The 15,974-nt window shown below is 39.5% G+C and overlaps 1 protein-coding gene across 1 annotated transcript; it reads right to left on the bottom strand.

The window, feature by feature from the left end:
- Positions 1-944: 944 nt before the first annotated feature.
- On the bottom strand, positions 945-9,080 carry RGS18 (regulator of G protein signaling 18). Its single transcript, XM_026043877.1, has 5 exons — positions 8,950-9,080; positions 8,293-8,394; positions 4,830-4,891; positions 2,815-2,981; positions 945-1,721 (listed from the first exon to the last, which is right to left on the bottom strand). The coding sequence occupies exons 1-5, from the start codon at positions 9,066-9,068 to the stop codon at positions 1,467-1,469; spliced, it is 705 nt and encodes a 234-aa protein (XP_025899662.1). The 5' UTR covers positions 9,069-9,080; the 3' UTR covers positions 945-1,466.
- Between the last annotated feature and the right edge of the window lie 6,894 nt (positions 9,081-15,974).

Raw genomic sequence — 15,974 nt, 5'->3', positions numbered from 1 at the left:
ATTGAAGGAGTAAGGATTTCAGCTCCTCTTGAATTATGAAGGCTCCACTGCACTTCATATTATGTTCACCTGTGTATTAATGATAAACTGACATCCTGACGGGTTTTAAAGGAGATCACTTTGCATTTATTGAAAGTTAGTAAAATGGATACTGAACCCCTCAGACTGAGCTGTTCACATATACTTTGGATTAGCAATAAACATATGAAGTCCCTTCCTCAGGAGCTGTGCCTCTTTGTTTACTGAAAGGTTGAAAAAAAGGAGAAAACTTGAATTCTGTGCAAGATGACTGAATACACAAGGCACAGTTATAACTAAAGCTTGCAGTAACTTGCAAGTTATAACTAAAGCTTGCAATGATTGCAGTAAGTTATATTTAACCAGTGATTAATATTTTAGCAACTACCACATACATCAAGATATCTCTGCATCAATCCAGGAAAAAAAAAAAAGAAAAGAAAAAGACAGGATAACTGCATAGGCTGCCTGCAAAAATGGTTTGCATGATTTGAGTAGTAAAGAAATAAAAGTGGGAATTTTCCCTTCCTCTTGCCATTTCCCCATAGAGCATTTTAAAGATAGAGAGGCCTGAAGGGTGTCATTCCGTAGTCTGAGCTGTTAATTTTCACATTCTCTTTCACAATCACAGGAATTTTAGAATAAAGTTTAATAAGAAAAATAGTATAGCATGAGCACTTACAAAAAATGTGTACATATATTTTATATATCTATATATACATATATGTACATTGGCCTGATGTTTAATGACCCAATGTGTGCTAAAACAGCATTCTTGGCCCCTTCTTTCAAAAAATTAGAATATAGATATTTGATGGCAAAGCTAATTTATACAGCACAATTTAAATACACAAACCAGACCTGTAAGAAGAAAACAGTATAAAATATACCATTAATAAAATTAAATAGATATTCTTATGTTCTTAAATTATGCAATAGCATACATTTTACTTAGGCAGTGGCTGTAGTTAAAATCCTTGTAATTTTATTTTTTGCCTAATTAATGTTACCATGTGCTCTATAGGATGAGAAAATACCACAGAAAGTCTGTGCTTAGTGTAGGAAATACTGCAAATGTACTTCTGTGCAAAGGCTGGGTCTATAGGTTCACACCGTGACAAAACTCTAAATAATACAGGGCCAGGCTATGTGATGGGTATTATCAGCTGGCATTTGAGCAATATTTTTATGTAGGAAAATCAGTGTCTTGAAATATAATTGCAGATTTTGCTTGACTTCAAGGAAAAAAAAATACTGTACAAAGAATTTATCTGCTGTGTCCTGCTTCTTCCTCTATCAGAAATGAGATTATTCACTGAGTACAGAACTCCAATCTGCGTGGGAGTAACCATGCTCAAGACACACATATTTACACCAGCAAAAAAATTAGGATTTTAAGTCATSCATATGACTGCAGTAGCTAAAACACATATGGGCTGTTGTGGGCTTTACCATATGGTAAAGTCTGGTCGCACATCCTGGAAATCATTGACAGTGAAAGATCGGGATCGTCTCCTCATGGCGGGACGACTGGGATTCCTSCCCTGCACCAAGTTCAGATAAGGATCGGATCTCAGGAAGCGTGGGTAGCTGTCTTGCTCCATCAGCTTGTAGACTGTGCTCTGTGCTGCGTCGAAGGTGCTGATGAGGGGCTGCTTGATGCTCTGGCTGGTGACTTCTTTGGTGTGGAAGTCCAGGTTCACCTGGAGAACGGCAAGAAGTGCATTTTTTTTAATGAGCTTTAACACATTTCCTATGTTGAATCTAAGGTATGAGTCTTAAAAATAATCTATGGGAATTACAGGCTGCAATTGCAACATTTTGTGAACATTCTCTTAAAAGGAGGATGAATTCCACTCTTTTACAGGGAAGTACCTGTTAAAATATTAAAGAACGTGTTCTTCATTTCAGTGAGAACTGATCATCTCCCGATCTGTTCATTGCCTTTCTACAACAGGAAAAAGATGTTCCTTTTTCTCATTTATACCATGATTCCTTTAAAATGCATTTTCAGCAATATTAAAAAGGTAAATATAAAGCCTTCTAACCCTACAGAGTAATATATTTATCTTAATATTAATGGAGACTGTCATATTTTACTGTGCTCCCTGTAATGTGCCATGAGTATACTATTAGATTTTGTTCTTGTTAGTCAATCATAAAGAGTGTTTAAGTGTTACAAATAGCCCTCAAAAGGTATGTTTAATTTCTTTTGGTCATTTGGGTTATTTTAAGTTACACAGCCAAGATTCAGAAGCTTTTAATGATTTAATTTATAAATACAGGTTAAGAGAATAAGAGAATTCTTCTACCTTACTGGAAGTAGATTTAAAGGCAGATATGCGATATGTTTTCACAAATACCAGCTGGTATGTGGCATAGCAGCATTAATATTTAGCTTCACTGTATTTCCTYAAATATATTCTGTATATTTAATTACACTTCCTGGCTTTGTAGACCATGCAGAATCTTTGATTCCTATGGCGTAATATTTAAATTCATGCTCTTTCTTCATATGTAATAATACAGAGGGGATGTTAAAAAGGGTCTGGAGGAAAAGTCAAAATATCTGTGCAGTGGCTTCAAGACCTTCCTCTGAACATTTGATATTTGAAGTACAGCCTTCTATGTCGGTGGTAACGTGATTAACTGTTGTTGTCACTGCTTCTGGGCATATACTCCTAAAAGCAGATTGCATCAGATGCAGTTTGTGACAAACACTGTCTATCCTGAAAAATGTGGTGGGGTTTCTATTTTTTTATTATTATTTTTTATTTTTTATTTTTTTTACTGTACCTCTTTTGGTGCATCTTTCTGTATGAACGTTTCATAAATGGTCTTGGCTTTTGGGAGCAGCTCATGTGTCGTTTTGCTTTTCTTGTAATCCTCACAAGCTATCCAGAACTCGATGTTCTCCTCACTGAACTCCGTTTTCAGAAACTTTGTAAAAGCATCCAACCCATCTACAGAAGGGAAAATTGAATTGCATTAAAAACAATACAAAAAAACCCCACATTATTTTACTAGATAGTTACAATCTGTGCAAGGTAACAACATGTGATATATTTCAAAGGGACCACAACTTATTATAGATACCTGTATATAGGTATTAAAAGTGCATTTTTTTCATCAGGATCCTGCCTGATGTGACTTCTGTGAAAGTTTGTGGTAAAAAAAAAAAAAAAAAATACAGCCTCTGCAAAAACCACTACCTAAAGCTTGTGAGCTGACTGCTTGGAAATGCAGGCAATCAAATTCTAGCATTTCTGATTAAGGTGGCCTTGGTTCACTTGGTTGTTCCAAATAGTATTTTATTCTTTGCTCATAATGAGACTCTTCTCCAGTAATAATTCAAAATGAAGGGCTTTTAGCGTCTTTACAATTAGGTTATCCTACTTTTGCCATTAGGTTGCAGATATTTTCTTTCCCAAGTGTTGGAAAGTAATGCAATTGTGTTGCTGCCAGCTGCTCGAGGAATGGATTTGAAAATCATATGGGCTTCAGCACTGTGCCAGAATACTCATTGCTGCTGAATCACACACGTCCAGTGGGAACCCAGTAGCCTATGAATATTCAATATATGTGTTCACATGTTCTACGCGCACTTGATAATTACATTCTAATAACGACCAAGTCCGTTGCTATCACTGTTTTGGAAACCAGCTGTGTCAAAAGCAACCAATAAGAAAACTTAAGGACTCAGCAAATGTTTTCATTTGCAAGGGTCTGGTACTTTAATGTTTGAGCAACATTCAAAACAAAGAGATGGAAGGTATTAAATCTTTATTAGTCATCCTGAGTGATCTCTGGCCAGGGATTGCCTGCTATAGCTCTCATATCTGAGCAAATATATATTATCCTCTCTTATATCTGAGCAAATAGCTTCTGCCTTGGCAAATTTTTAGCTTCAAACATATGGCTAAATATTCTCATCCCCAAGTGTGCTTACCTTTGATCATGTCTCTTGTTAGTTTAAAACTACTGAGATGGTGGTGCTGAAAGGGTTTATCTACCTGAAAGAGGGTATTGATGATACACACCAGAAAGGATGGTCCTAAATCACTCGTCTGGCATCTCCAGACTTTCTTGATCTTCTGAAGTCTACTTAATTTCTCTTATTCTCCCAACAGCAGAATAGTAAAGTAATAGTTAAAAAATAGTATAGCAGTCTTGCTCCAGCATAACCATGAGAAAGGGACATTTGCTAGAAGTAGAAGGCTACTGTTTTCTGCTGTGGGATATTGGGCAGAGGTAAAATGATGGATGAGATAGTAGTCAGTGTATTTCTAGCCATTTTAAATAGCTGTCATTCAGGATTTATGCCAAGAGAGCAGTTAGATCCCCAGAACATCATCATGTTAACTAACAGAAAAACACAGTCTAGAAAAGGCAATTTCATTCACTGCTAATTTCATTGAATAATTTTCTAAGTAATTGGTTGGAAGGCCACTATTGTAATGAATTTTATCCAAGTACTTTCTAAGTATTCCTTCAGGAAGAAAAACTTTGATGTTCATTACAGAGCAGCAGTTTACCTGTGGCCCTCTCTTCTTGGTTATTGAAGGAGTTCTTCAGTGATTTTATGTTCTTTTATTCAATGAAATACTAAACTTAAAAGCTAGGAACAAATCCTTTATTATCAGTATTTGGCAGCATGCTATTGCCCAAACATAAAAGTAGAGCAGAAATTCAAACGGATATAAAAGACAGCACATCATATTAGCAGGCAGGCCTATTTAATTTGCACAGCTGCATTTTATGATTTTCTTTCAAGCACTGATAGTCATCAGGGAGAGGAAAACACTACTAACCTTTCTGGGAAAGCAGTTTGTCAAAAGATTCACCCCATTTAACTGCTTCTTCAGGAGACACACTGTGTAAGAAACAAAAAGTGGTTCTGGTGAAGGGTTTGTGTTTATGCAGCCATTGCAACGTGTTAAGCTGGACTTTTTCACTCTATTTCACACCGTGCAGTAAAGCTGCTGCAGGAATCACCTTATTAATCTTATCGGTTAGGCGCCAAGCTAAGCTTACAAAGGCAGCGTTGCTTGCTAAGACCAACGTCCTCTTGCAGGCATGTGGGTCTGACACTGTGTTACCACAGTCTATTTTTACAGAAATAGGAAGTTCTATAGCGTGAAGACAAAGCTGCAGCAACCCGGCTTGGGCGACGTGCTCACAGGATAACAGCACACACAGGCCAGCTCGTTTACCACACGCACTTGTAAAATGTCATGTTATTTTGGGAGACTGCGCTCTATTTATCCCTTACTTTTGTAAACTGGAACTGAGTTAGGCCTGGAGATTAATTTCATTGTGCGTGGGACTATGCCCCTTTCTAAGCATGAAGGGGAAGGCCACTTCTTAGGTGCCACCTGAATAATAATTTTTAAAAACATTTTTGTTTAAGGGTAGAGTACTGCACATTGGAAGTACTAAAGTCTTCACACAGACARCTTGTTTCAGAGGTCAGTAGCTGAGCTGAAACCCAGGTAGACTTCTTAGGGATTAAATCCTTTCTGAAAATAGTTCTCCCTCTCTAGCTYGGGTTCAAAGTCCCTTTATTGCCTTGTTTCCTCTGGCACATATCTATAGGGAAATAAAGTTTAGGTAATGCAAAATTCCATAGACTTTGGAAAGCAAGAAGGACCCTGGTTTTGTACGAAACCAAAAGAAGGGTTYGTCAGAAGTGCCGTTTCTCTTCTAACTGATGTAACTGCTTATAGGAATGAAGCTTTAGCTACAGAGAGAACCATTCTCAAGGGGTACAACTGCTGCAGAGCTGAAGTTTAAGAAGTGAACATAGGCCCATGAAGTAGGGGACTTCCACAGCCAGGGAAAAAGGACAGCTCACTCCTCAAAGCTATTTTTGAGTTGTATGAAATTTAAAAAGTGCAGTTCTCTGAAGTGTGTGGATTTCTATGGCTGGGAACCATGAGTTCCTCTAGCTGCAAAAATGAATCTGGTAATAGTGAAAGATAAAACCCAGGTCACATATACAGTCTAAAACAGCACTGAATGCTGAAGGGCTCCGTTACTGTTTTGGGAAACTTCTGGGGTGAATTTTTGATTTTCTCTCAAACTAGGTCAACCCAGGACGTGGCGGCAGCAGTGAGCGTGGAAGTGGCAAACAGGCGAGCAAGATCTGTTCCTCTTTGCCGCTTCAAAAAGGTGAGAAAAAAACATGATTAAGTTACAGCTTGGAGGTGTATTCACCATCTGTTCACACTGCTCTTCTGCAGGGTTTCAAAAAATCTGTTTTCTACTTATGCCATTTTTCATGTGTAAAGAATGGAAATCATTAAAACTAAGTAAGATACTAGGCATCCAAAACTGTTATCTGCTTTTGTTACTTGAAAAAGAAACCTTTTTGTTTTTCAGTGAAAGAAATCTAAATTTCTCTATATAGAAAGCACGTATATAGATGAAGTTGGTGCTGGTTTCTCTTCCATACAGCAAGCCCAGCCCAATGCCTGTTAGTCGAGCACCTGGCTGAGACTAACATGTGGTTAAAGGCAGTTGGCTGAGCAAGGAAGTGGTGGCATCTGGTGGAAGAGGGGAATTCTTCAGAACATAATTTATTGCTATTGCATCCCCCTCCTTTGCAAGTGCTTTTACTAGATGATCACAATGTATTGATGCCTGGGTAGTTTACTAACTGCCTACCTACACRTGTCGTGGAGATGGTGCTTCCTCTTTTCAGATTCAGTTTTAGCATGGTTTTACGTGTCTGGAAATTAGATGATGAAAAAGGGTGTTCTCAGGTTTATTTTACCCTTGCTTATAATTGCAAGGTTCTGTATTTGAGAGAGGTGTAAAACTTGAAGTTAAGCTTTCTGTCAACAGCAACACAAAAAAAAAAAAAAAAAAAAAAAAAAAAAGAGAGAGAGAGAAAGGAAGAAAGGAAAGTAGTGAATCCCTCTCTGAAAGTGGAGTGAAGAGCGTGCCAGATCCTGACCGCTCCCTATCATGTGGATGTGCCAGATGGTTTCATATGTGAGCAACAACATAGAGTAACTTATTCAGGTGCACAGATGCAAATGTTYAGATATCAGATTTTTGATTGCTTTTACCTGACTTCCAGAAAGAGTTTAGGCCTCTATGTTTTTTTTAGCATTTATGCATAGTCAGTAAGCGGTTTGTAGCAGCAGTTCTGTAGYTGGGGCAGGCATCTTGGCACCAAAGATAGTAACTACCGGAACAAGTCTGTTAAGTTTAACAGGAAAACAGAAGCACTCAAGTGTTCTCAAGTGGTCCCTAAGGAAAAGACATGAACTGCAGATATTTTAGCCCATGAAGCTGTAGTTCTTTAAGCATTCCTTCTTTTCAGTCAAGTCCTACAAAAGCAATTCCTAGCAGATGAGTGGGATTCTGGCTTCCCAGGGAAGACAAAGGAACGAAGTTCTTAGAGTTCAACACGACCAAGATTTCACCCTACGTCTTTACGGGAAATAGTAACGCGCGGACAATATTACACAATATTTAAATGACTTTTTTTCTTTTTTTTGAGAAAAGACAGTGTTCAATGAATTACTGCAGTCACTATGAATTCAGCATTTGACATGCAGCTGGTGTTTGCACATCAGAAAATTGTTTTCCACAAGACAGTATAAATTCTCTGTAAGAAGTAATGAATTAATTTGAGCACATACCTAATTCTTGTTCAATATTTCCAATGAACTAAAAAATCCTGTTAGTATGATTACAGTTGTTTATGTGTGTGCACATGTATGAACATTTTCATGCAGTTAGAAATGAAAGAATGTGAAGGAAAAGTTACGGGAAAATTATCAATACTTACACACCCCCATACTAATTATTATAATAAAAGTAAGTGGCACACAGACTAGAAGAAAATAAAAGCTTGAATTTGMAGTAGCTTAGAAAAGCACAGGTTATACTGGCACATTTTTCTTCTATTTTTTTCTCTTCCTTTTTTTTCCCCCCTTAGGAAAAAAGAAAAACGTTTGTTGGAGCAGACCAGACATCTTAGCACTGAAAAATTCTCTAAAAACTATGTAATATCTCAAGACCAACTTCTTCATTGCTATGAATCCGGGTGGTAGCCTATGCMTACCACACAAAAACACGAGCGGTGAGTTAAGTTCATGTACAGTGTTTGAATGCTCGGCTTAGCTTGCCAATGCAGGTGGCACCGATTTTAAGAGCATTATTCCGTGCCAAGCCTGCGCGCACACAGACACAGGCTGCAGGAAATGTTCCGAGTCACACAGCAGCTTCCTGAGAGGAATCCCCCGTGTCTGCAGCACTTACCTTGCTGCTTTTTTCAGGTTTGCAGCCTTGCCAAGATGAACGTCTTCGTGGAACTCCGTTTTCTGCAGCAGAAGGCTCAGCCTGTTTCTCTTCTGCTTAGCTCTGCAACAGAGTTCAGGTAGCCTTTAAAGCAATATGCTCAAAGGCTTTTTTTTTTCAAGGAATTACTTTGACTAATCCCTCCCTGTATCTGCATCACAGACTCTYGGCATTCAGTTGCAGTAATATTGATGAATATCATTTCTCCTATGTGTTGATGTGGGAGACTTCTCCTACACAGTAACATTCATGTTAATGAGTTTTTTCCTTATGCATATTACCATGCATTCACATAGGAAGCACTGGCAAAAGGTAATGGATTTTTTTTTAATTTTTATTTATKTTTTTCTTTTAATTTAGGCTTTAAAAAGAGATTTCTCAGAACTTCCTGCTTTCTTGCTGATCACTCAATAGGTTTCATATTACTATTCTTAATAAATATTCCCTCGATTAATTAATATTTTATGTATACAGTTCAGAGACCTGCAATTCATAAATTTTCAGATATGAATCAAAAACAAAAAGAGCAGTGTCCTAAATTCATACCCACCAGCTGCATTAGAAGAATCCTCTATGTACACAGAGCTCTCAAAGTGTCAGCATGACCTCCAAACTTACCCAGGCTTGCTTGCTTTATTTGCCTCTTCTTTATGGGCCGGTTTCATGACTTTGTAGTAGGATTTATCCTTGGAAGCAGAGATGTTTAGCTGCGGGAATAAGAGCAGCGGGCTCTCCATCTTCCTCTAGCAAAGCTTCCTCATTTCTGCAAACGTTTCTTCAACTTCCTTACAGGAGCTGCAGCTGGGGTGCTTGGTGGGATCTCCAAGGTTGTCACATGCTGCTTCTGGCTCAATCGCTGGTCAACCCCAGCGCTGAAAAGTGTCCAGAGCAGGTAGCGAGGAGGAGGAGGAGGTTCCCCAGCTTTGCTTTCGCTCCAGCTGCACGTAGGCAGGCCTTCAAGTCGCGTCTTGTTTATGTGGTCGTCATACAGGGAAGTGAGATGATGGCTCTGCAAAATGGCTGTGGGTCGTCCCCGCGCCGCRGCGGAGAACGGCTCCTGCCTTGACGTGCCTCAAACATGATGTTCTCCTAGGCTTTAGGTTGCTTCCTCCTGAACACCTAGGGGCAGTGAATATGGTCTCTCTAAAATGTGAGTGTTTTTGCACAAATTCCCGTGCAGTGTTGCCCTGAGCTCTTAGCAGAGCTTTCGACTGCCATGAAACTGCCCTCTGCAGTCTCTGGTGCCACATGCAAGTCGTGGGAATCGGTTTTAGTTGCAAAATGCGAACTTGTAGCTCAGAGTTTGAGTCTCCCCGAAGAGCCAGGTGAACATGTGTGTGATCAGATATTTTGTAAATGCAGATCTTAATTTTTACACTATTTATTTTCAGAAGTGATGAGTACCTACATCTAATTTTGAGCTTGGTTTTGTATCGAGGCATGGTTTGCAGTACTGAACAGTGTGTGCATTCACCTTTTATTCACTCCTATGGCACTGCTGAGCACTGTGGTTTTGAAAGCCAGTTTCTTCTGAGAGGTCMCATCCACCAGGCATTCAATAGGAAAGTCATTGATTGGATATCCGCACTAAGGCCACTGATTATTAACCCAGTTTGGCTACTAAATGACCCGATCCAGAGCTGTACAAATTGCTTCTGCATTTTGCCAATATGGAAAGGAATATAGAAAACATTTTATTTGACTTTTCTGCAAGTCATATGATTTTTTTTTCCACCTACTGATGTGTATATAGTATTATCTCTATGTTGATCTATCACAGTTTTATTACCTGGTGATTTTAGTTCTTGAAAAATGCTGTCAGTTGTGGCCTTAGCAGTTCATATAAGCTGATTCAAGAAAGATTTGTAGTGTGGAACTTAATTCATGACTGAATTGCTTTCTGGTGGCCTTACCACAATATCATGTGAGGTACAGACGGAAATGAAACGTTATGTCACCTATTCCAATGCGGAGCCTGTGACGGGTCCTCCCCAGCATAGACTGGAATGGCTTCTCCAATCCTTTTTTAAATGACTCTCAAGCAATGGACTTGGGGTCTTAGATGCCTAAAACTTTACTGTAACATATTGCAATGATAACAGCTATTCTAAATAACAGCAATGTAACGTGCATCTCTTGAGAATTTATTTGCAACTCTTGAAAGGAAACAGAATAATTGCAAGTATTTGCATGCTTTTTTTTTTTTTTACCCATTAGTGAAAGGTAATATCAAATTCAGGCCCATGAAATAGCCAAATTGCATCAAAGTCAGACCGTGTCTTATCAGTGATGGTGCTGGTGCTAATAAGCATTTCTGTTTTCCACTGCAGGCTTCAGTAGTTATAGCAACAGTATTAATGACCCTGTTATGCTCTGGGCTGTCTTGTCTTCTCCAAGATCATTTTCACAAAAGTGAAGAAGGGTTATTTTAAGCTAGAAGCAGCAGGCCAAGAATATTATGCAAGTTGCTGCTGACATAACTAGAGCAATACAAAACTCTAAAGAAATTTATGAAGAGACCCAAATGTGCTAATTCCCAACCTTTTCTCCATCCACTGTACTGTGTTAATAGAGCTTTAGGGAAGGATGCTAACGAGTGCTTCATTTCAGCACTGGAACTCGAGGGCAATCAGTTCTCCCTCGCTAGCAGCCCCTTTGTGTGTTTCTCAAAATTGTTTTTGCTGTTTTCTAGCACAGTATTAGCTTTTCCTCTGTTACATCTGTGCTCGTGTACTCTCAATGTCCAGACTCCTCCACAATGGAGCTCTGCCACTGTTTCCTATTTGGATTCTTTTTTTACCAGCTGCACGGCTTTTAGGGTTACGGCTGTTTTATTTTCTCCTGAAGAAAAGCAATATTCACCTCTATGCCAAACACAAAACAGCATTGCACAATCTCTAATGTCTTGTGAAGAATAAGCATGGAGAGAAACAGCTGAGGAGCATAGACTCATGAAAAGATGTTTCCCCATGTATCTCTTTTTACTACATCAGGAGTTGACATGTTTTGAAAGAATCTTGTTTGGAAAAATAGCTCTGCTGCTCTCCAGAAACATCTCAACAGTTTATCGGTTTTGTCAGCATTTATGTTGTTTATCCATTACTACAAACCATAATTGGACCTAACATTTCATAATGGTATAATCAAACACACAGTTGTTCTGTTTATCTTCAGATTAAAGAAAAAAAACAAAACAAAGAAATAAACAATTTTTTTTTTTTATGGAATAATACCAAAGTGAAAATAATTTCACTGTAAATCTCAAGTTAGAGGTGCTTGTAGTCTGCTAATTCAAGGATTTTCTTTAGTKTCTTCAGAGAGGTGTAGTAACGAAACTAGCATATGGGATACCTCAAAGTCAATGGAAGAGAAGCATTACAATRCCTACACATAGGTCATGTTACAGAACTTTTTCTTCTTGCTGTTTAAAAGGAAGAAAACAAAATTGCATTGCTTCAGATATACATCACTGAGAGCAGCAATGTAATATTTTTCATTTAGGACCCATAAGGAMTCTCAAGGATATGCTAGGCATCTCAGTAGGCTCTTGTAAGACATCCACAGTGAAAACTCATACTTCATATCTCTCGTGTAACCTTTAGTCTTTCTGACGCTCAGACTGGGCTAATGAAAATTGTTTTCTATTTTTATTTATATAGCTTCCTCTAAAAAAGAAGTACAATTGCCAACAGATTGGAATAAACTATATTAATTCAAATGAAATACCGGTCTCTGACTAGGTATGTATAACATACCTAGAAATGAAACATGCAGATTACRGGTAATCATGGAGCACAAAAGCTCTGTTAATGATGGACTTGCCGGCGTTTCTCTTTTCTGGGTTGAAGGTGKAGTGGGCTTTAACTCGAGGTGTTTTTCTGAAATGACAAAGACTTTAAGTCTTTGACCTATTAGCCCAAGTTTATCAGTTATATGTTCATCATATAGATCAAATGTAAGTCACTTTTTATTTATAGGTGCTGCCAATGTGGTCTGCCAATTTCCTCATAAACGGGAGGAAATTTCCTCCTTGCAAATTCCCTCCTTGCAAATGGGAGTTTCAACTGTCCCGTAAATTCCTTGGGAATCTTTAGTTTCTGCACAGCTTCTGCCATGGGAAATGCTTTCTTGAGTGTTCAACTGAATTCATTTATCTAGTCTTCTGAACGGTCAAAATAAGTGAGTGAGTGTGCGGAGTCCTCAGCTGTGTTTGTTTCCTGCCTGCCCCATGGTTATTTGGACTGCGTCTCTGATGGATTCTATTTACGTGTTATATACATCACTGTCATAATTAATCTACAGGAAGCTGATTTCTTGGTTGAACCGCTCTCAGCGTTTACAAGCAGCTTTCCACAAGTGCATAGCAATGACATCAGTTGCTTGTTAAACAACTGCTTTAATGTCTAGCCTGCAGAAATACTCATCCAGRGCTTGTCACAAGGGTATTTCATAATATCCTTAGTGTATTCACAGGAATCTTGAAGGCAGGAATATATGCAAAATCCTGCCCAAAGTACTCTRTTTATTTCTGTCAATCAAGAACTCATAGACATTGTCCATGTGACGATCTGTTCTCCAAGAGAAAGTTTTTCTCAAGCCATATTAACAGTGCAAGAAACAGCACGTGTTGGGCTGCAGGTTTTCTGGCCCTTCTGTGAAAGATGAAGAAAGGAGAGACTATCATCCCATGGGAGAGTAGTGATTTCTGGTCGGCTAAATATTAGCTACAAGATCAAAACCCCTAGGGCAGGAAAAAAAAGAATAAAATCTTGTTTTTTTTGACATCAGGATGGAGTTGATTACCACTGAACTACTGTGTGGTTTAAGCAGAATGCTCAGTATGTATGGTGTGTTTTCACTTGGCTTTTCTGCCCAGATTTTTTGGGGAATATCTCAGGGATGCCCAGGGCACAGCTGACTCCTCTGCACTGCTAGACCTATGGCTAGATCACAAGTTGCTGTGTTTTGTTCATTATTTTTTTCCTTAAGGGATATTGTTCTGATGTCGTGATTTAACTGCTGTAAGTAGTGCTAGGGTTGACAAAGTACCATGGTGGATTGCTCTTTACAGCAGTAACAAAACTGATACAGGAAAGTTTAAAAATGAATGCCTCGGTCATCACAAAAGAAATAATTATACAAATATGTAAATATAGAGAGTTTCAGAGTCAAAAGAAAACAATATTTGAAGCTTTAATGCTACCATTTTTTTTTCTCTTCAACATATTAACTAAGAAAGTTAACCACAAAAATTATATGTAAACTTAGTAATTCCAGGTCATATTTCATGGACTATCAAATCTCCAGCAGGACTGAGGAACTTTCCAGGAAAGTTCACTTGGTTTTGAATATCAAGAATAGGTGTATTCTAAAAGATCAAGAAAAGCTGTATTCTAAAATGAAAGTTGGGGCTGTTTTCTTTATGATCTGAGTGTTGCAATAGTAGTTTCCTTTATCTCCTCCTACTTCTCTTGAGGAAAGGCTGCTTTCAGGGTAGGGACAACCCCCTCACTGCCAGTGTTTGYAGTCAGCCAAAATATCTCCTCTTTTTAGTCAATCCCAGAGTTTCTAACCAAAGGCTTTTAGCTGTTACGTATCAGGGTGACAAGAGTTTCCCCACAATCTACTAGCCACTTTTTTGATCAGTTTTGCAAAACTCTTCTGGAAAGCTTGTTAGTTACCCAGTGCTGTAACATGCAAAGGGCTATGACCTTAATCAGGCTTCAGAAAAAGCCAGGGTACACATTTTGGCATTGCATGTCCAAAGAATTTTTTTGTAAAGGTCCACTCCATGCATATATTTAATTTATGCACGAAATCTTATCTGAGGTGCTTGCCTTGTRTTGAAGCGTATGTGATCTGGGTAAGATCTGAGCCATTTTGAGCTGTACTGAACATGAACAGCTCTTGCTCCCGACTCTATTTAGCAGTGGGGATTTTGTCAGCTATGCCTTCATGACTAATGACCTTGCGATCCGTGCAGTTTGTTTCTCTAATGTTTCTGGCTTTCAGCCAGAATCATGATGTTCTTCATTGTTGGGCTTTTGATTTGACGCGCTCTTCTGTCTTCTTCACATCTCAAACTTGGCCAGCTTTGACTTTGATGCCAGTATCTAAAGCTAGTCCTCCTCTAACCTGACCTGCAGATCTTGTCTTTGTCTTGACTGAATTTCCCTGATAGTTAGAATACTGTAGTCACAAAAATAAGTTTTGCAAGGCACACCAAAATGTTTCCTCAAAACAGAGGAAACATGATTTTTGCACCCCAGGAAGAAAGCTATTCTCATCCTTTCATGCTGGATAAAGTCAGACRGTCATTTGTCATTTTATATTGTCAATTTGATAAATATTAGTACTTTTTACACAAGTGCAGCCACTAAATCTAACAGAAATGTTGTTTTTGTTCTGTTCCAAATCAGGTCAGGCTGCCTGGAGCTGGAAACTGTGAGTCTGAAGCTGGTGGTGAGCCTGAAGCTGGATAGATGTGAAATGATTTTCGGTGCCATTCACGGTCACCACAAGTCCCTCTTGGTAAGTCACGCAGAAGGTCTTGGACAACATTGTTCCATGCAAGGGCTTTTCAAACCCCTTCTGCTAGAGATTGCCAGCAAGGCTGTGGAACACCTGATCTTTTTATTATTTTTTTTTCAGGGTGGTCTCCAAATTTACAATCTTTGTTTTCTGATGCTCAAATTTGTCAGTGTTGACACAGGAGCGCGCCCCAAGGAGGGAGGCTGGGCCTAGCAATGCTGGACAAGCGCCAAACTTGGGCTGGCAGCCCAAACTGTGCACCTTGCCCGYGGCTCCCTCTGCCGAAACGTGTCGGAAACAGCATTTTTCTTTAAAACCTTTTTAAAAAAATAAAGTGGCGCAGCCACAACCRGCGGCAGGACTACATCTCCCAGCACACTGTCAGGGCGAGGGGAACGTGGAGGCTGGAAGACGYCCCGCCAGGCTCCCCGCTTCCCTACATGGGCACGGAGAGCGGCGGCGGGGCACGGCTGGAGCGGTGTGACCTCGGCCGGGTGGCGGGATCGTAGATCATGTCAGCTGGAGTCATAAAAATAACGCTCCGGCCACGAGGTTTCCTGCCACAAGTGGGTAATGGAAAGTCCTGCTCCATCAGTTACTGCTGCTGTAAACACTCGTGCTGGGTCTAGGTCAGCAGTGACTAAAGCCAGGCAGATTTGGCTCTGAGGTCTTGTTGATTCTGTTCCTTTTACTTATCGCTACCTTCTTTTTCTAGGGATAATTTTCTCATATCTTTTCCTGTTGGGGTTTCCCCCCAAGGTTCAGTATGTTTTCCAAGGAGGGCCAGGACTGTAGCCACCAGAAATATTATCTGGCAAGAGCTGAAAACAACTGGGCCAGCCTGGGGTAGGGAGAGAGCTCATCCATGTCTGTGGTACACCCTATGGCYGAGCCTGCTGCCATCTCCTGGTGGGACATCTGAGTGTTGTCCTGACTGTTCTGTCTTTAGGCTTGAGATCGCAGCCTGTGGTCCTTCATCGGATCCTTTGAGGGTTAGGAGAGATCTGCTATGTGAACTAGACCTCTTCCAGACCTTCAGTTTTGCTATCTGGTACCCATTAATTCACCCCAGATGTTGAGCAGCACGTGAGTTTCCCTGGCAGTCATCTGGC

Source organism: Nothoprocta perdicaria, unplaced genomic scaffold, assembly GCF_003342845.1.
Source record: "Nothoprocta perdicaria isolate Ctin4 unplaced genomic scaffold, notPer1 scaffold_34, whole genome shotgun sequence".
NCBI classification, from domain to species: domain Eukaryota; kingdom Metazoa; phylum Chordata; class Aves; order Tinamiformes; family Tinamidae; genus Nothoprocta; species Nothoprocta perdicaria.
This window is presented reverse-complemented; position numbering and strand designations above follow the sequence as displayed.